General features: G+C 44.5%; 1 protein-coding gene across 1 annotated transcript in view; it reads left to right on the top strand.

Annotated features, from left to right (window-relative positions):
- EVA1A (eva-1 homolog A, regulator of programmed cell death) overlaps positions 1 to 21934 on the top strand; it is a 55012-nt gene that overhangs the window by 10100 nt on the left and 22978 nt on the right. Inside the window, exon 2 of the mRNA XM_036263213.1 lies at positions 17049 to 17170. Within this exon, the coding sequence (XP_036119106.1) occupies positions 17143 to 17170 (28 nt within the window). The 5' untranslated portion in view covers positions 17049 to 17142. The remainder of the gene's footprint in view (positions 1 to 17048; positions 17171 to 21934) is intronic.

Raw genomic sequence — 21934 nt, 5'->3', positions numbered from 1 at the left:
CGTTCCACGTGAAGGGAACCTGGTGTGTTTGGATGACTCCCAGCAGCGAGGATGGCGTTTGGCGGCGTGTGGGGGCAGGAATAGAAATGAGCCAGGAGAGGGAGGCGAGGGCTAATGAACACAGCGTAGACTTCACCTTAGAGGTGAGTCACCGGGGAGTGATGAGCTAGCAAGGGGAGGGTTCTAGAACAAGTCACCAAGGGCCCAGCAAACTCTGTCATGCACCGGAAGCTATTTTAAGCTTTGCTGGGTGTGTTGCAACTACTCAGTTCTGCCACTGGAGTGCTAAAGCAGCCCCGGACAGCGTATACATGAATGAGCGTGGCTATCTTCCTATAAAACTGTATATACAAAAGGCAGGCCATGGGCTGGATTTACCTGTGAGCTGTAGTTTACCAGGCCCTGCTCAAGAATGATAATTCTGGTGGCTCAGTAGAGGTTGGATTGGAGGATGGGGAGAGCATGGAGGTAGGGAGGCTGGTTAGGAGACGTTGCTTTAATCCGGGGGAACTGAGGGAGAGACCGTGGGAAAAGTGGTTTGTGACATGCTTCAACATTAAAATGACAGGGCTACAGGACCAATTTGATGGGAGCACGTCTAGTTGTTTCCTTAGTGCTTAGTGGACGGGTGCCTTCAGTGAAGAAGAAAATCGTGGCCGGTCGGGGTGCATGGCTCAGAACCATGCGCATGTCCTGGGCGGTCACCTGCTGGTCACAAGACACCACGCTGGGTGCATTACATGGATGACCTCATTGCTGAGCAGAATTCTTAAGGATATTAAGTTGTACTTGCTATTCTCCAAACTGAAGTTTAGAAATGGTAAGTTGTTTGCCCAAAGTCACATTGCTAGTAAAAGATGGAGCTGAAATGGAACCCGGGTCTGGTGTGAAAGCCCGTGCCATTCCTAAACTGCAGTCTTCTCCCCTCCTGGCCTGTGCAGCTCCCCCCCCCCCTTTCTGACTCTGTTTAGACCCATCTGGCCTTGTAGGGTTCTCAATAAGTCTCTGGCATAGCAAAAACTGAACCTGTGTTTTAGCTGCAAAAACCGTTAGGTGTGAATTATTCTGTTCGGTGAAGGACATACCTGGATTTATAGCTCTTACCTGACGGTTTTGTTCATGTTACAGCATGGAGAAGACAGTGCGGTATTATGTTAGAGATTAGGGAATCCCTGAATTTAACTGCCTAGATTAGGACATCGTCTTATTCACTGACTAATACAGAAGCGCAGGAGATATTTGTCAAATTGAGGTAATAGTATCAGCTACAGGAAAATTGTGGGTTTCAACCCCGGAGGTCAAGGTTAGCGTCTGAAAGGACGAATCTATCAAGTGTCAAGGAAACCAATTCAGTTACAATTCTCCATCAGGTTGTCTAGTAACCCCACTGATCATTACTTTAGTGTCTGTCTAGGTTCAAACAGAGACTGCCTCTGTGCTGAATATTTCATTTTATTTATTTGTTTTTTGGTTAATTCTCACCCAATGATATTTTTCCATTGATTTTTTTTTTTTTAAGAGAGAATGGAAGGGAGGGAGAGAGAAAAGGGGGCGGGGGAGAAACATCAATGTGATGTTTGCCTCACATCAATTGGTTGCCTCCTGAATGGCCCCAGGGATTGAACCTGCCACCCAGATATGTGCCCTTCTCCAGAACTGAACCTGAGACCCTTCCATCTGGGGGCCGATGCTCTAACTGCTGAGCCAAACCTGCCGGGGCACGCTGAATATTTTATTTTTATTAAAAAAAATTTTTTTTTCTTTATTGATATTAAGAGAGACAGAGGAAGGGAGAGGGAGAGAGAGGTAGAAACGTCAATGAGAGAACATCGATTGGCCACCTCCTGCATGCTCCCCACTGGGGATTGGGCCCACAACCTGGGCATGTGCCCTGATCGGGAATCAAACCGGTGACCTCTTGGTGCCCTGGGTTGATGCTCAACCACTGAGCCACACCAGCCAGACCGTGCTTAATATTTTAAACAGGACTTTAGAGACATAGAAATATTCACGAACAAGTGAATTATATCATGGATAGAAAGGTTCTTTTAGTGAGACCTGTTGGCCAGGATTGGGTCACATGGTAAACAGAGTGGCAGAGAGACCCCCCATGAGTGATGTGAATCACTGGCATGACCCACACCTTGGGCCAGGGAGGATGGACATACAACAGAGGTGGAGCTGGTCCGGCAGCGAGGAGGGTGGGTGAGTGTAGCTGTTTGCCACAGTGGTTGGTCTGCTTTGACTACCAGCCTGTGTTAGCTTCCTGGGGCCGCCACAGCAAAGCTCTGCGAACTGGAGGCGTAGGTAACGGAAATGTATTGTCTCACAGCTCTGGAGGTCAGGAAAGGTATCAGCAGGGCCGTGCTTCCTCTGAGACACTAGGGAAGGATCTGCTCCATGTTTCTCCTCTGGCTTCTGGTAGCCCTAGGCATTTTGTCTTCATCAGGTGGCTCTTCGCATTGCCTTCCCTCTGTGTGTGTCTGTGTTCAAATTTCCCCTTTGAATAAGGACCCCGGTCATATTGGATGAGGGCCTACTCTGCTGACCTCATCTTAACGGAGTTAAATCTGAAACACTCTATTTCCAAATAAGGTCACATTCTGAGGTACTGGGGGCTAGGACATCAGCATATCATTTTTGCAGGACATAATTCCAGTCCCTTTCCATGCAGAATTCAAAGTGCTTCCTCAGACTGAGGTGACTAAGTGGGATTCAGTCCAGATCCTACTTCAGATGTTTTCATCTGTGGTTATTTTCCTGTCTGCTTCCTCCATACGATGCTTGGGGCATGGGGATTCTGTCACTCTTTACTCCGTTTATCCTATTTCAGAGGGTTTCCTGTGCTAACTGCTCAGCCTTGGCATCCGCCAGTCCCCTCGGCTACACTCACTGGAGTTGTGCCCCCAGCCTCCCCTTTCCCTACTTTGCACTTTGCTCATTCACTTATTAGTTCATATAACAGTAAGTGTTGAGTTCCTATTGCATTCCAGGCATACACTAAGCTCCGAGGATATAAAGGTTAAAAAGGTGGAAAGACAGTTCCTGCTCTCAGGAAGTTCTCATGGGAGGCCACCTGAGCACACGGTGCGAGACAGTGGAAAAGGGGAGTGTGCATTTAGTTTCTGCTGTGCTGTTCTCAGCATAGCGTCTCCTTTGGCTCCCTAGTGCTGACAGGAGAGAGTTCAAGCTAGCAGAGCACACCAGGCCCTTCAGGGGCTTCATCTCTCTTCATTCCTTCCCTTTCGCTTTGTGCTATACTCATTTTATTTATTTATTTTCTTAAAAAAAAATTTTTTTTCCTTTATTGATTTTTAGAGAGAGAGGTGAGAGGAGAGATAGAAACATCGATGAGCGAGAACATCGATTGGCTGCCTCCGGCATGCCCCACACTGGGGATCGGGCTTACAACCTGGGCATGTGTCCTGACCAGGATTGGAACCGGTGACCTCTTGGTGCATGGGTTGACACTCAGCCACTGAGCCACACTGGCCAGGCTGTGCTATACCTAGGATCTACTTGCTCTTTCCCAACTATACAGTTTGCCGTCTCATATCTTGTCTTTCTGCACAAATGGTCTCTCTGTTGGAATGCATTCCCCTTCACTACCTTCAACTATTACCTACTTGATTAACTCCTATTTCTTCTTAGAGGCTCATCCTCAGGGCTGCCTCTTCCAGGAAGCTGACTATGCCCACCCGTCCTCTTAGCTCCCCTGTGCTCCCCTCCCGCAAAGAGACACTGACCAAGGCTTGTTTGTCGTCATAACTCCAGTGTCCAGTATCATGCCTGTATTCACGGTGCTTAATCAACGACTGAGTCCGTGAATGATGCCTAGTCTGTGTTTTGCTTCTGCTCTCTGGGCTGCCCTTTTCCCGTGGCCTCTTCTCCTCCAAATCATATGTCTGGTTGCCACTTTTTCTCTACCACAAATCCAGAGACCTCCCTGCTCACGACACTCCTTCAGTGATGCTGATACCTCAGCCCTGTGGGCCACATGTGGTTATCCACCCACCGGCCATCACCGATCTGGTCTGCCCTGCCTCCCACAAAGAAAGGCCTGCGTACTTAACTGGTGGGTTCTCACAGGAAAAGCAGAACTTCCTCCGAGGCCCTCCCTGTTTCTCCATTTCCAATGTTTTCCCCCTTCCAATTCCAGGAGCTAGGGACACGCTATTCTGCTTCACTGATTAATTCAACAAGCATTTTTTTTTTTGACCCCCCCCAAGTTTACACCTGGGGCTATGTGTGAAGCGTACCAACTCACATCTGGTTTCTTCCTTTTTCACAAAAAGATCTGTTTCTTCTATCCTCTCTTGCTTAATATATTGGGTTTTTCCTGTGTTGTGAGAAACTCAGTGATTTTTAATTTTTTTGGCCTTAAAACTCTTCAAATACATCCTATGTGGAATATCAATGAATACAAGAAGAAACATATATTTTTTGGTATATAGTATCCTTTCATTTGATAATTCTAATTTATAGCATACAGTTAATTAATGAAAACAATGAGACGGTTACAATAAACATGAAAATCTGAAGTTGAGGGTTTGGGGTTATGGTTATAGCCTCACAACTTCCCCTCCCTCCCTCCCTTCCTCCCTCCCTCCCTCCCTCCCTCCCTCCTTTCTTTCTTTCTTTCCAGCCTTGTTGAAACAAGGCCACCAAAAATTTGGTTGTCTCCCCCCCCCCCCAAAAAAAAAATAGGAGAGAGAGAAGATACAACCTCCTAATTCTGAATGCATCCCTGTATTTTGCATGTTGGCTGCACAGCCTTGAGAGAATTGTGATAGCTGGACACGAGAAGTGATGGCATTTTTCGACAGGATACCTTGCAGATTCAGGTTATTTCAACTTTAAAATGATCCAGAAACTTGAAAAAGGAATATAGCAAAATTTGGGTTTAAAGTTGACTCACTAACACTATGTAACTATTTGCGTTCCTTAATTATAAAGGATCTAATTGAAAGGAATAGACAAGTAGGTTCTTTAACCAAGTTATATCTTTGTTTGACAGAAAATACTTCCTCAAATTACATTTGCTGGGTTGTTAATTATGTTATTAAAATTATTTTCAGAAACTGCAGTGCCTGTTTCTCTCTAGTAATCACTTAAAACCTTTAACACAGTAAAAAAAAAATTTTTAATTTTACATGTTGAGTTGAAACTCATCATGACATGTATTGGGCTATAGGAGGGATTGTAACAGCATGGTCCTGCATTCCTGGGTTGGTCTTGTTTGGATTTAAAAAAAATGTTTTTATTGATTTTTTTAGAGAGAGAGGGAGAGATAGAAACATTGATGTGAGAGAGAAACATCAATTGGCTGCCTCCTGCACGCCCCCTACTGGGGATGGAGCCCATGACCCCGGGCATGTGCCCTAATCAGGAATCGAACCAGGACCTCTCAGTCCATTGGATGATGCTCAATCCACTGAGCCACACCAGCAGGGCTTGTTTGGATTTTTAAAAGCCTGCCAAGTACTCTAAGGATAAAGCAAGCACAAAAGCTACTGGTGATACCACTGTGCCACGTGTTATGTGGTCATTTATTCCTGTACCGTTTTTTGTTATATCTTTATATGAGCGTGGGTATCCCTGAGCCTTGCCAGGCATTAAGCTGAACGAGGCACAGGTAGCTAGGGTGATGGAAGTGTACTTGTTCATACAATTTCACAGCATGAGAAGACTTGTATGGGTCTGAATTGTTAAGAGACATATTTGGAACTACAGCTTTTCTAATTAATGCCATAGCTACATGTGTTCAAACACATTCATGATGTTGGCAAAACAACCTTTATTTTGAACTGGGTATGAATATATTAACCTGTAGTTTATGGGTTCATGATTATTCACATTTGGTATATCACACACTGGAGTATGTCTGTTTGCAGTTTTAAAAATATATTTTTTTAATGTAATTTAAATTGAACACTTGTAGAACCCTTGAAACAAACAGGTTGGCCCTGGCCGGTGTGGGTCAGTGGTTAGAGTGTTGGCCTGTGAACTGAAGGGTCATGGGTTTGATTTGCAGATGGGGCATATACCTGGGTTGCAGGTTTGTTCCCCAGCCCCAGCTGGGGTGCATGCTAGAGGCAAGCAAATCAATGTGTCTCTTTCTCCCTCCCTTCCACTCTATTTAAAAATCAATGGAAAAATATTCTCGAATGATGATTAATAAAACAAACAAACAAACAGACAGACAAGTTGTGCTGCAGTGAGGTGTAAGACCCTTGTGGTTTCAAGGAGCTGCAGAGCTGGTGTTAGAATCAGAAAGGTGTCTGCCCAGCTCAGGGCTTTCCCACCCTGGGTGCTCAGCAGCTTGTCTGCTGAACTGAACTGAATTGGCCCAGAGCAGGTCCTGTGTGGCTTGGGACTGGTGAGGAGCCATCAGGAAGGTCTCAGGTAGGAGCTTCCCATCTCCCCAAAGATCCATAGAGTTCTTGCCCAGGAAGGTTGGTTCCTGCTACCTAGGAGTTCCCTTTCCCCCAGCTCCAGGAGGGACTGTCCTGGGCCTCCAGACTCCCAACAGTTAGGGTTTTTGATCCACCTCTCTGACTTCCTCAGGGTCCCTGTGTTTATATGCTAGTTTTTATGATTGTAATAGACCTAGAGGTCAGCTTGGGATTTGTAGGCCAAAACAGAGAAGCACCAGGTACCCTGGAATGCTTCTTGCTCCCATCGGCCTGTTCTTGGTTGGGCATTATTTCTGTGAGTTCACATTTGCAGATGCCTCAGATGTTGGTAGGCCTCAATGGTGGTAGACTGAAGCCTTTGCTTAAACACCAGTTAGGAATACAATGGCAAGTGGATCACATTTTTAATCGCCTAAGTTAAGGATCCACAAGTCTGCCAGCGCAGGATTGGTCAGAATTATTCAAGCACATTTGGTGTGGCTGACCAACAGGGTTGAAATTCTTTTCATGCCCAGTGTGGTCCAAAGGCTATGATTCTGTCTGACCACTTCCTGCCAGTCTCCGTGACACTTCCTTCCTTCTCCAGCGTCCAGCTATGGGCCTTTCCCTTTATATTTGGTGTTCTTTGTCAGGGTTACCTCATCTATTTTTTTACTTCAGAGGATGACTCTGAAATGCCTTTAATTATCACTCCAAGATCTCATTATGTCTTCAATCTTCCTTTCCAAAGTTTTCCCCTGTGACTTCTTTACGTTTCTTACAAGCTGGCCAAACTCTGTGTTCTCTGGTCTGCCTATGCCTCCTCCATGAAGGAGAATCTGATATAAGGCCCCGATTCTCAAAGAGTTTATAGTCTCATACAAATATATGAAAAGCACATCATTTTACTGTCTGCAGAAGATTGGCACACAGAATCCCGAGAGTCCAAAGGAGGCAGCAATTATGTATGCGGGGGAGGATCAGAATGTTCTTGCAGGAGGGGATGTGACATGGATCTTGAAGGATGGGTGGAACCCAGAAATGCAATCATGTAGAGAAGTACATTTGACAGGGAGAAACCCAGAGGTGGAACCAGGTGGGAAGCGTATGGAGAAGAGAATGACTCCATTTGCCTGGACATTGGGCTGTGTTGGAAAGGTTGGGAGGAACCCATGAAAAGCCTTGATCTGCAGGCTCACATTTGGATGTTGCTCTGTAGGTGATGCTTTTGGAACAGAGTAGTGGCATTGTTAGAACACTGTTTCTGAATGCTCCGCCTGGTACCAGTATATGATATTGAGATAGGGGGAGAAGAAGAGGAAGGAACTCCTGAGTTAGGGGAATGGTAGTAGGGATGGAGAGAATAGACATGAGATAGAATGTTCAGGACAAGAGAGAGGAAAAGTTTGCAATGACCACCCCCACCCACGCTCTCTGTCAAGTTTGAGCCTGAGTGATTGGAAAGCTCAGGATATTACGAACACTTGTAGAGAAGAGAGAAAGTGGAGTGGATTGTGGGGGAATGAATTCAGGACACTTTGGGCTGGAGAGATCTCTGGGAAATCCAGGTAGAGTCTTTATTTCTTCCTCGTCCAACGTCAGTGATCTGGACTTCCCTTTCAGTCCAGCTACTCCTCCCAGCTAAGACCAGCCCCACCTTATGGCCCTGGTTTATCTGACTGGAAGCAGTAAACCCTTGAGATCTGACGCTCTGGACATAGATATCAGGCCATCGGTCCTGAGGGGCCAACCTAAGGCTAATCATGAGAACCTTGCTGCCCACCTCCAGCCATGTGCTTTGCCTCACAGGACCAGGTTTTGCTTGTCTCCTTTTCAAATGCATGTCCTCTTTCTGATGTTCTCACTCGTAGAGGCCTTCCTGGGACGGAAATCCCTGTCCCCAGGTTGGTGCCAGGGATCTGATACCCATGGACTGAACCGAGAAGCTGAAAATTAGTCTAACTTCCTGGGCTTTCTGTCTGTTCCACCAACCTACGGACACTAGATGCCTTCTACTCATCGATCCCTTTTAAGATCCATAGGGTTGGCTCAATTCTTGTCTTCAAGGCCCAGTCTCCAGTGCCTGGATCATTCATCCTCAGGGATGGGCCCCGGCCTTCTCCTTACTCCCAGGTGCTACTTCAAGTCCTACACCAGTTCCTCACCAGAAACACCCAGAAATGTGAGGTGTCCTGCAGATGCTCTGCCCCTCACCTGTGACCTCTGGTGCAACCATCTTGCAGGGTTTGAACAGTTCTTTGGATTCTCACCCTTCCTTCTGTCCCTACCCTGGTTGTTCTTCCACACTGGACATCTGGCCTTCCCACGACAGTGGAGGTCCTTGGACTGCTGGTGCTGATGTTTCCTGTCTTGGTTGTTTTTGCTGCGGGTTGCCCTGTGGTTCTGACAGCGCCATCATCCGGCTCCATGGGAGTTTCCTGTGTGTGCGTGGTTTGGGACTGCGGAAATAAACTGAACCGGGGAGAGAGCTGGGAGCTTCCAGAGCCTTCACGATTTAGTCAAACATCTTCAACCACTTTCTTCTTATTCTGACGACTTCACATAATCAAAACCATTCCTGGCCAACACTAAATAAATTTTGCACATGCTGCTTGAATTACTGTGCAGTTTTACCCCGGTGTGGCTTTCTCAGAGATTAATATTTCACTGAAATGATTCCTCTGGGTAGGCTGAAGCCAGCAGCTGTGGAAACTCAACATTTGCTTTATACAATGAAACTTTAGGACAGGGCTGCTTTACACATTTCTCAGATGTGCTGCTCATTTAGAGAGAGAGGGGGAAAAATGCATTCTTGGCAGAGTCCTTGTGGCATGAGCCAAATATCCCAGCTTGTGTTTCTATATATTTAGATATAAAGAAATGAGAAGATGTGGTTCAGAATGCCCATCATATACTTTGGCTCATATACTGTAAGTTAGAATGACCATTTATTGAGCACCTACTCTGTGGCAGGCATGTTACATATTCTGCATCCTCACAAGCCCCCTGTGAGTGTGCCAGCCCTGGGTCTGTTTGCCTCTGAGCGCTGCTCTGTCCTGGAGAAGGGGCGGACCCAGAGGCTGCCCCTTTCAGGCTCAGAGGTGCACTAGCTTCCTGCTGGGTTTGGGCAGTGGAGGCACCAGTGGCAGGTTGAGGGCAGAGGAAAGAAGGAAGCCAGAGTACATCCTCCCTGTTTCTCTTCATCAAGCATCTTCTCTAGTAGTGACTGCATGTCTGTGGTTCCAGCTCCCACTGTTTGAGTACTCCATGTTACCTGGTGACCTTGCTCTCTGGTAACACTGCCTCCTCCCTTTGTCCTGGTGACCTTGGCTCTCTGGTAACACTGCCTCCTCCCTCTGTTCCTTCAACGGCCCACTAGTTGTTGTTGCTCATCTGTGGATTACTTCATGGTCCCATCCTGTACGACCTTACACCAGCTAATTTTGTCTTCCTTCCTTCCTTCCTTCCTTCCTTCCTTCCTTCCTTCCTTCCTTCCTTCCTTCCTTCCTTCCTTCCTTCCTTCCTTCCTTTCCTCACCTGAGGACATTTTTGCATTCATCTTCAGATAGAGCGAGAGGGTGAGAGGGAGGAAGAGAGAGAGAGAAACATTAATGTGAGAGAGACACATCGAGTAGATGCCACCCACACAACCCCAACCAGGGCCGAGGACAAACTGCAACCGAGGTACGTGCCCTTAGCAGGAACCAAACCCGGGTCTCACTGCACCGCGGGCTCATGTTCTAACTGCTGAGCCACACTGGCCAGGGCTAATTTTGTCTTTTTTAAGTCATACCAATTTGAGAGCTCTTTAAACTCTTGATTTGTCATCATCGTGGCAGTCTGCAAATCTCAGCTTCTCTACCACCTTCAACATGTAAATCTACCTTTATCACTGTAACTGATTCCCCGCATTACATTCCTTCTATTGCAAAGACTTGAAGCAGTTTCTATTTCTCTGCTTAGCCGCTGATTGATGGATTGAGATAGAAATCATAAGCCTTGTTTTGATGATGAGGAAACAGAGGGTCAGAGTGTTAACTGACTTGGCCAGTTTTAAAATAGGAACAGCAGTGCTTGGAGTTAAGCTCAGTCAGTCCTGATCCATCCTGAAGCTTGTGCCCTTTCCCCTACATCAGCCTGTTTCCTGTTGCCACATGAACCAAGTGTAACTTCTCCTCTTTAATCCCTTCATATTCTGGAAAAAGAACTCTTATAATCTCCAAGTTTTCCCAAGATGAAATGTTCTCTTCCCTTCAACTGTTCCTCATGAAAAAGAATTCTGAGTTTTCTCCTAATATCCTGGTTGAGTCCTCTAGATAAATGCTTCTTACACTTTAATGTGAAAGTTAAGATTCAGGATGATTCTGGAGATCATGCATACTTATTTTTAGACTTTTTGGGGGGAGATAATTTCAGATTTATATACACTTATGAGAAATAATACAGATACCCTATGTTCCATTTAACCTGTTTCCCCTAATGGCAACATCTTGAAAAACTATGGTACAATATTAGAACCAGAATTTGACCTTGATAGAGTCAAGATACAGACCACTTCCATCATCACAAAGATCCCTCTGTTGCCTTTTAATAGCTATACTCCCTTCCCTTTTGACCCTACTCTTCCCTTAACCCCTAATTTGTTACCAAATTAGAAACCACTTATTCATTCCCATTTCTATGATTTTGACATTTCAAGAATATTTTTTAAATAAAATCATACAATATGGAACCTTTTGGGATTGAGTTTTTTCACTCAGCATAATTTTCTAGAGATTCATTCATCTTGTTGCATTTGGTAAAAGAATGTGTTCCCCTTTTTCTTGCTGAGTAGTGTACCATAGTATGGATATACCATAGTTTGTTGAATATTCACCCATTGAAGGAAGTTTGGGTTGTTTCCAGTTTTGGGTTATTACAAATAAAGCTGCTATAAATATCTGTGTGGGTTTTGGGTAGACATCAATCTTTATTTCTCTGGGACAAATGCCCGGAAGTGCAGTTGCTGGGTTGCATGACAATCACATGTCTAGTTTTTTATTTTTATTTTTTATTTTGAGAAAATGCCCAACTTTTTTAGAGTACTTGTTTTATTTTACTTTTCTACCAGCAATGTATGGATGATACAGTTCTCCACATCCTTGTCAGCATTTGGTGTTAGTTTTTAGTTTAGCCTTTTGGATAGATATGTAGTGGTATCTCATTGTGGTTTTAATTTACATTTTTCTAGTGACTACTGATGTTGACTATTTTGTCATGTGCTTATTTGCTGTCCGTGTATCTTCTTCTGTGAACTGTGTTTTTTTTATGATTTTGTTCCTGTTCTAAATGGGTTGTTTGATTTTTTACTGTTGAGTTTTGAAGGCTCTTCATATATTTTAGATATTGGGCCCTTTACTAAGTATATGATTTACAAATACAGGAATGGGAAAAAGTAGATTTACATTTGGAAAGTAAATATGGAAAAAGAACTGCAGGTGATGATTATTACAATAGTTTTGTTAACTCTGTGTTTTGCATACTCACAATTGTAAACCTACTTTTGCCCACCCCTGTATTTTTCCCCAGTCTGGAGCTTGTCTTTTTCACCCTCTTAACACAGATGAAATGTTTTTAATTTTGATGAAGTCCAAATGATTAATTTTTCCTCTTTTGGACTGTGATTTTGGTGTCAAGTCTAAGAATTCTTTGCCTAGTCTTAGGTCCCAAAGATTTTCTCCTATTTTTTTTTTTTCCTAAAAGTTTCATAGTTTTACATTTTGGTCTGTGGTCCATTCTGAGTAAATTTTTATATAATGTGTGAGGCTGTGATTGAGGCTCGCGTTTTTGCCTAGGGATGCTCCAGCACCATTTGTTGTAAAGGCTGTGTGTCTTTCCTCCATCGAATTGCTTTTGCACCTTTGTCGAAGGTCAGTTGGGCATATTTGTGGGTTCTCTGCCCTGTTCCATTGATCTGTGTGTCTGTCTCTCTGCTTTAATACACAGTCTTGATTAATATAGCTGCATAGTAAGGCTTGAAATCGGGTAGATTAATTCCTCCCTCTTTATTCTTCTTCAAACTTGTTTTAACCATTCTAGTTCCTTTGCGGCTCTATACAAATTTTAGCATAAATTTATCTATATCTACAAAAACCTTGCTGGTGTTTTTAATAGAAATTGCATTATACATGTTTATCAATTTGGGGAGAATTAACATCTTTATTTGTGGAGTCTTTCAGTCTGCCACGATGGTTTGTCCCTTCATTTGGGTCTTCCATTTCTCTCCCTGTGTTGTTTTCAGTATTCAAGTTCTGTACGTGTTTTATTAGATTTATATCTATTCTATTTTTTGAGTGATTGTAAATGGTATTATATTTTAAGTTTCACTGTCCACATGTTCTTTGCTACTGTATAGAAGTGAACTTGAACTTTGTGTGCTGTGCTTATCTCGTCTGTGACCTTGCTGAACTCACTTATTAGGGTTTTTTTGTTTGTTTTGTTTTTGTAGATTCTTTGAGATATTCATGTAGACCACCCTGTCATCTGCAAATAGGGACAGTTTTATTTCTTCTTTCTGATCTCTATCTGATCAACAGCTAAGACATCATTTTTCTCAAGCTGCTTTCAAGATTTTTTTTTTTATATATATTTGATTTTCAAGAGTTTAATTATCTTATTTGGGATTTTCTCAGCTTCTTGAATCTGTAGGTTTATGTTTCTTGCCAAATTTGGAGATTTTGCAGTCATTATTTTTTTTATCACTTTTTCAGTTCTGCCTATTTTCTCCTCCTCTTCTGGGGCTCTGATGACATGAATATTAGACCTTTTATTATAGTCTCACAGATCCCTAAGGCTCTGTTTAAATTTGTTTTTGTGTGTGTTTATTTTTACTCTGTTGCCCCACTGAGTAAGTTCTGTTGTTCTGTCTTCCAATTTACCAGTTCTTTCCTTTTTTCCTTCCATTCTATTTGGGCCCATTTACTAAATTTTTAAAATTTTGGTTATTATAGTTTTTAATCCTAAAATTTTAATTCTTTTCTTTATACCTTCTATTTCTTTGCTGGGACTTTTTATTTCCTTGCTGAGGATTCCACCCCCCCCCCCCCTCCCCCATTTCTTTCAGGCACACCACAATTGCTCACTGAGGTGTTTTTAACGTGGCTGCTTTAAAATCTTTGTCAGATAACTGTAATATCTCTGTCATCGTGGTGTTGACATGTGTCAGTTGGCTTCTCTACTGCTGGGAGAGAATGGCAGTTCTGGGTCCCATCTGTTTTCCGCTGACATCCTTTTGGTGATGGTGGGGCTTGTAACCACTAGAGGTGACGAGAGTCTGACTCTGCCCAGCAGGGAGCGACAGGGACACCTGGTACTGCCGAGTGGGGACAGAAGTCTAGGCTTCCATCTGATCTCCACTGATACTGCCAGGAAGGGTACTGCATTACCAGCTATCTGGGAGGAAAGTCCCGCCTTCCTACTTGGCTTTTGCTGACACCAGGCCACTGTCTACCCCTTTGCCCCAGACATGCCCTATACTTCAACTCATGTTCTTCCTTCTCTCTCTAGTGCCTTTCTTTGCTCTGGAAATGTTGGGTGTCCTGTCATAGTCTCTTAAGTGTAGAAGCCTAGGCTCCTCACTCAGCCTTTGCTCGAGGGGGTGTAGGTGGGGCCGTAGTTTTTCTGATGGTGTTTGGCTCAAGCAGAGTGGTTATTGTCTGTGTGTTTTCTGTCTTGCTAGGCTGTTTCTTTCCTGTTCCTTTGGCTAGAGAGCAGGCCCTCCACCTCTACCTGTGGGGTTGGGGTTGGGTTTCCAGCTTCTTCAGATCCACTAGGGGGCTAACTCTAGTCCAAGTAATGAATAAATATTCAAAACCAATGTCCAGTTGTCTCAGTGCCATTTGTCAAAAAGACTGTTCTTTCACCATTGTATTGCCATATTCACTCTGTCCTGAAACCTGTGTCTGCCCAGCTCCACTCCCTTGAGTCCTCGACTCTCATCTTTGTGACAGAATTCATTTTAAAGAACGCACGTGCCAGGCACCGTGCCAGCCAGCACGAAGGGAGAAGGGCACGAGAGCCCGAGCAGCAAAGAGCTGCCGGGTGCCACCCGAGCTCCCGTTAGCGGCACAGACCAGATGGTTCCATCACATCACCTTTCCAACATTGGTAGATAGGCTGGGTGGGAAGCCAGATATTTGTAGGCCAAGGACTGAACGATGGTAAAGACATGGAGAGAGGAAGTATACGTTTCTGTGAATACGTTTGTTTATAAAGGGAGAACAAGTGACAGGGACCTGGTGGAAGCTGAGCAAAGGGAAGGTCATTTAAGGATGGGAGCAATTAAACAACTTTATTGTAGATGAGGAGTCGATAAGACCAGGAGACTGAGAGATTTCTAGAGAGCTTGGGAAAGAATGAGAAAGTGTTCGAGAGAGAAAGATAGATGTGCATATATGTATGTATGGATATATACACATAGATATATACATGTGTATATATACACAGACATGCAGGTTTATGTATGTACATACCTCTGTGTGTACATGTATATATATATATGTACATATATATATGATATATTTTACATATATAGAGAAGGAGAGAAGAGGAAAAGGAAGGTAAAAATCGAAAGTTTGAGAATTATATATATAATCTCTTATGTTTCTCTTTTTCTGTGTTTATCTATCCATCTTTCTATCTGTCTACCTGTCACTAGAGAGAGAGATGGAGATAAGTCAATAAAGGGAAGGTGAAAGGATGAATACTTGATGGAATTAAATATTATAGGAGGAAGAAGGAAATTATTTGATGAAAAACACAGGTAAAATCTTCCTTAGAGACAAGAGGGAGGAAGGTCAGGATCAGCTGGAACAGAGGGAGGTTACCGTTCACGTCGCTTGGCCTCGATTTTCTCCGGGAAGACGAGGCTCATCTGAGAGGTGAGGATGGAGAAGGGGACAGGAAGAGAGAGGTAGAAGTTTGGTACATCTCCTTTGAAAATGAGAGAGTGCAATGCCAGGGCCATGTAGGGTTTTCTAGCAACATAAGGGCCCCACTGAGGATATAAACCAAACATTCGCAATGATGCAAATAAGAATGATTTTTTTCCGCAGAAGCACTCAGCCTGTGGGCAGGAAGGCAGGAAGGTGAGGGCTGGAGCGGGCCTGTGGTTGGGCCTGGGGCACTGGGCTGGCAGCAGAGAGGCCCTGCCACGAGCCCAGTGTAGTAGTTAAAGTCGCCAGGCTGTGCAGGGACAAGTGAATGCAGGACAAGACTTGTGCCCTGGTGAGCTGGAGAGACCTCAGAGAGACTGGGGAGCAGGTTTACTTTGATTCCAGCAGTGAGGAGGTAGAGGGTATAAGGTTCTGGTTGGAGAGGGGCATTTCTGAGTGGGGCTCATTCATCAACTGTCACTCAAGGTCAGCTCTGTGCACTTACTGTGGGAGACTCTGGGAACAAAGAAAATAACGAAAACATGGCCTCTGTCCTGAAGGAGCTCCCGGCCCAGATTTCAGAGTCAGCACTTTACAGGTGACAACAAGGTCCAGGATGTGTCCCTGGAAAGGTTTGCTGGAGTGGGTTGGAGGGGAAGGTGGGCCAAGCAGCTGGAGGGCCAGCTTGTTGGATGTATCATCCACAGGCGTTTGTCAGCCTCCAGAGAAAATCGCTTTCTCTCCGCTCAGTCATTTCTCAGGGGCCACGTGCATCCTCTTTCCTCCCTGTGATGTGGGAGCTATTTTGCACAGAAGCCTTTGCATCAGACCCTGTGTGGCCCTGCGGGGCTCAGTCCCCAGGGTGGCTTTCGTTAGTGCAGAACGAAGGGTGAGTGTGCTTCAAGTTCCCTTCCTTAATTCCTCCCCTGGTATAATGGGGATAGGAAGGTGCCATAAATCCTTGTGAGGCAGAGGCAGCTGGGATGAGTATCTATAACGATGTAAATAAACCAGCAGCAATTGGTGCTGCCGGAGTCAGCAGGAAGATGTGAAGATAAATGAATGAGTGTGTCCATGTAGAGCAGGGGGGCTGCTCAGGGCTCTGAGCTCCGGGACTGATTTAATTTTTTCTGCACACTTCTAATGGAAGCGGGCAACATAAAGAAGCTGTGTGGGGCCCACACTTTCCAGAGGCCCCCATGGCTCCCCTCGCTGCGTGAGGGGACACGCTATGAAAGGGACAGGCTACAGGAATCTGCACATCAGCATTTCCAGGTTTTCTGTGCCCACACAGACTTCATGAGGCTTCATTTTATGGTCCATCTGGGCACTGCTCTCTGGGAACCGAATCCCCTCCCTTCCTGTTTCAGAGAGGCTGGCCTGCAAACCCCACTGATGAGGGGCTGTGCGGACACATCCCACTCTAGCTGCTTTGTGGCTTTTGGCTGACAGGAGGGAAGAGGAAGCATGTTGCCTTTGATCTTTTACTCATTGCTTCCTTTCCTGCTATGACCTTGGGAGGTCGGTTTCTGTGGCTGTCTGGTTCCAGCTCCAGATTAAACTCTGGCAGTGGGCTTTGTCCTCTCAGGGGATGGTATTCCGTCTCTTTGGGAGCCAGACAAACATCACCAAGGCTGCTCTGCTCAGTGGTTCCCTATGACACCAGGTCTAACGCATGATGTGGTCTTCTGGCCCTGTGATGCTCTCTGATGGGTTTTGTGCCATTTCTCTCTTCTTCCAGAGTTTGAGAAGCCAACCGGGCCTAGCCAGTCTCAGGACCTGTACTGCTTGATGCAAACGTTACCGGAGATGAACTGTGCTTACCAGAGGCGCCTATGTTCCTGACAGCACACCTCTCCCCAGGTAGCTGAGGGGGTCATGAGATTTTTTACTACCCTCTGCATACTATGTAATAATAGAGTCCCCAGGCAGGGGACTTACATACCAGGGATGCTCACTACTGATACTGCAATTGAAGATGAAATGTATCATCTCCAGGCACATTTTGTTTTATACACTCAGTGATTGTAATCAGTACAAAATGGGCTCCAGAGAAGATGAATTTGCAGCACTGGAAATGAGGTTACTTTTAACATGAAAGCCAGTGAATAAGAGTATACAATGCATGCAATTAGTCCGTCAGTCTCGGGGGTAGTACTCATCAGACAGGTTGTCATCTTCATCAAGAGACCAGCGCATGTTCAGGAAGGCAAAATTCTGAGGTGTAAGTCATGGGCAGGAGTGATCTCTTTGCAATCCTGTTACAATGTGTCAGTAATTAGGCAAAGGAGCTTTGGGTCATAGATGAAACAAAGATGTCAGAGGGGAAGATTTATATAAATTGGTAGGTTCTGTCCAAAGAGTGTGGTGTGGTGCTGGTTGACTGGCCCTAGAGTGCTCTCTAGACATGATTTTTCCCTGGAATGGTGTGGGCTTAATCCAATGGGTCATCACAGGAAGAAAGCCCCAGCTTTGAAAATCTACTGTTCCTCAGTCCTAATTTTTCCCTCGCCAGGACAGTCCCCAGGTTCAAATTGTCTGGAGGAGGAGCCAATCTAGACCTTGCAGCCGGTGGCTCTCCAGTTAGGAGTGAATAAACTGGTACTGGTTGATGTTATGTTCTCTTGAAGGCTTGGTTAATGTGAGCTGTTCTCCCAGAGTCTGTTCACTTCTGGTGACTGGAGACATTGGGTTGCTGACCCAAAGCTTGGATCTGTGATGTCCCGATCAAGGCTCCTGGGAGCTGCTCAGCAGACTCTCTCTCTGACACATTTTGGATTGTACTGGTGATGTGATAAGGTGCACAGACGCAGTGTCACTGAGACTGGTCAATGAAGTAATGCTGTTTGTTCTAGGATAAAATTTCTTAACCTCAAGATATTAATATTTTGGACCAGATCATTCTTTTTTGGGAGGGACGGCTATTGTACATTGTAAGATGTTTAAAAGTTTCCTCACTTCCTACCCATTAGATGCCACATCAACCCCTACTGCAGATGTGATAGCCGAAAATGCCTCCTAACCTTGTCAAATGCCCCCTGGGTGCAAACTGCCCAATGTTGAGAACCACTGTTCACTGTGGTAGGAGCTAGCCAGTGATAGAGAACTTCCTTGAGGAACGGAGCACAAAACTGCACTTTGCTGTGGATAAGTGCTTCATGCCCCTTACCTTTATATCGGTAGGTGTGTCAGGGTTCTCCAGAGAAACAGAACCAGTAGGGTGGCTATTTTACCTACCTATACCTATACCTATACCTATACCTGTACCTATACCTATACCTATACCTATACCTATACCTATACCTATACCTGTACCTATACCTATACCTATACCTATACCTATACCTATACCTATACCTATACCTGTAATCTTTATCTATATGTAGATTTATTATAAGAAAGTGGCTCACATGATTATTGAGGCAAGCTGGAGGCCCAGAAAAGCCAGTGTGTAGTGCAGTCTGAGTCCTCAGCCTGAGAACCAGGGGAGTCGATGGCATAAAGCCCAATCTGAGGGCCAGAGAAGAGGTGAGACGGGATGTCTCAGCTCAAACAGTGAGGCAGGAGAAAAGGAGCAAATTCCTTCTTCCTCCACCTTTTGATCTACGCAGGCCCTCAGCACATTGGACGATGCCCAACCATATTGGGGAGGGCCATCTGCTTTTGTGAGTCCATCGATTCAAATCTCAATCTCATCTGGAAATACCCTCACAGACACACCCAGAAATAATGTTTAATCTAGATGCCCTATGGCCAGTCAAGTTAACTCATAACATTAACCATCAGAATAGGAGGTGTGGTAATGTTTTAATTAGAAGGCAAACAGCCAGTGGAAAATGTGCAGAACTACCTGGAGCTGTTCCATCGGGCCCAGGGCTCAGGGTGGGGGTGGTGTAGAGTTCGCCTCTGGGGTTCATCACTTCTCTGACTTCTGCAGACCTTGTCCTGTTGGCAGCTGTCTCGAACAGAACAGGGTCTCCTCCACCCAGCCTTGCTCTCAGTTTTGATGTCCTCACTAAGGTGTTCTGAACCACCTGGAGGGCTGACTGTGTGGCAGGGCCAGTGAGGACTGCTCTCCTACCCTCGATCAGATTTATAAAGAAGGCACTAAGCAAAACTGCCTGGGCCTGTGTTGCTACAGCATCTTAATGCTCAGGCCGAAGTGATCACGGATCTACGGTGCAAACTCTACTGGGCTTCTTGTAAAATGAAATTTTGACTCCGAAGGTCTTGGGTGGTGCCTAAGATTATGCAGATCTAACAAGCTCCCAAGTGATGTCAATGCTGCTGGTCCTTGAACCTTATTTAAGGGGTAAGAAGTAGAACGGGTGTCTGGAAACTATGGTCTATGGGTCGAATTGAGTCCAGCACTTATTTTCAAAAATAAAGTTTTATTGGAACACAGCCACACATTCATTTACATATCATCTGTGGTAGCTTTTGTACCACTTGGCAATGTGGAGTCACTGGGACAGACTCAGTGGTCCTCAAAGCTTGAAATACTTACTCTCTGGCCCTTACAGTAAAGATGTCCTGACCCAGCTGTAGGCTGACTTGGACCACATGGACCATGGAGGGTCTTCCTGGTTCCTCTTTAGGATGGACCATCCAGCGGTTGTCTTTCTTCACCCTTGTCCTGCCTCCTTTGTCCCTCTTCATCTTGCCTCTGGCTCTTGCAGCCCTCTCAGTTAGTGCAGGGACATGAGGAGATGCAGGAAGAATTTCTGTCCCCAGTAAAGCATCCATCTTGCACATGGTCCTCTCACAGACCCGAGGAAGTGCTGTGCATGGCATCCCGCTCAGAGCCAGGCAGCCCTGGCACCCTTTTATTTTATGTATTATTTATTTATTTATTTATTTGTTTATTTATTTATTTTTCAGATAGAGTGGGAGGGGAAGAAAGAGAGAGAGAGAGAGAGAAAAACATTGATGTGAGACATTGACTGGTTGCCTCCCACACGACCCCGACCAGGGCCGGGGATGAACCACAACGAGGTACGTGCCCTTGACCAGAATCAAACCCACGACTCTCTGGTCTGCAGGTTGATGCTCTAACCGCTGAGCCAAACTGGCCAGGGCCCTGGTACCCTTTTAGACATCAAGGCGGCTCACCCTCGGACCTATTCAGAAACACGCTCTGAGACTTAAGCATACAAAGCTCGTGCCTAATTGCTCCTTTTGTTTTCCAGGCAGTCAGCCAGAATTTACTTAGAAACTTTTTTCATTAGCACCAAGTTAGGTGCTCAGGTAACAATGATTTATAAGATGCCTCTTCAGTCTGGGAGGCAAACATGTAAACGGATCATTCTAATTAGAACCACAGGTGCACTGTTAGAAGAATGTTTGGATTCTTTGATAGCCAAAGAAAAGGGTCTGGACAATTTGGAGCTTCACTGCAATAGACTTTTTTTAAATTATGAATTTTTATTGAGTTTTACCCAAACACATTTTTGCATTTATTGATGCAATATGTTTTTTTCTGTTAATCTATTCATGTGATAGGTTATAGTTTTTTACTATCCAATTAAAAAGTTTTTTTCTTTATTGATTTTAGAGAGAGAGGAGGGGAGAGGGAGAGAGAGATAGAAACATCTATGAGAGAACATCGATTGGCAGCCTCCTGCATGCCCCCCACTGGGGATCATTGGGCCCACAACCTGGGCATGTGCCCTGATCCGGAATCAAACAGGCGACCTCCTGGTGCATGGGTCGACGCTCAACCACTGAGCCACACCAGCTGGGCTACTATCCAATTTTTGATACACAAGATAACATCTTTTACTAAAATTAAGACATATTCATAGTGTGATATAAATTTGAATATTATTGACTTTAGTTGTAATATCACTACAAGATAATAATTCTGCTACTATTCCTGTTAACACCAACATTTGATATCAGGATTCTCTATATGAAGTAACCTTCAAAATTTCATGTTGTATCTCATCAACACCTTATTTTTATTATTATTAATTTTAAAAACTGTCATAAAGTACATGTAACATAAAATTTACCATCTTAACCATTTTTAAGTGTATAGTTGAGTGGCATTGAGTACATTTACATTGTTGTGCAACCATCACCGCCATCCATCTCCAGAATACTTTTCATCTTCCAAAACTGAAACTTTGTTCTCTGTACCTATTGAACAATAACTTCCCATCCCCCTTTGACCCCAACCACAGACAACCATCATTCTACTTTCTGTCTCTATGAATCTGATTATTTTAGGTACTTCCGATGGGTGAAACCATACAATAATTATTCTTTCGTGACTGGCTAATTTCACTTAGCATAATGTTCTAGGGTTCATCCATATTGTGGCCTGCATCAGAATTTCCTTCCCTTTAAGGCTATGAGTAGTATTCCGTTGCATATATATGCCAAATTTTGTTTATTCATTCATCTGTGGCTGGACACTTTGACTGATGCTTCCTTTAGGCTACTGTGAATAATGTTTCATAATAATTGGTGCACAAATATATGTTTGAGTTCCTGTTTTCAATTCTTTCGGATATGTACCCTGAAGTGGAATTACTGGATCGTATAGGGATTTTTAATTTTTTTGAGAAATTGTCATGCTGTTTTATATAGCGCCTCCACAATTTTACCTTTCCACTAACAAAA

This window comes from Molossus molossus, unplaced genomic scaffold (genome assembly GCF_014108415.1).
Source record: "Molossus molossus isolate mMolMol1 unplaced genomic scaffold, mMolMol1.p scaffold_m16_p_15, whole genome shotgun sequence".
NCBI lineage: Eukaryota > Metazoa > Chordata > Mammalia > Chiroptera > Molossidae > Molossus > Molossus molossus.
This window is presented reverse-complemented; position numbering and strand designations above follow the sequence as displayed.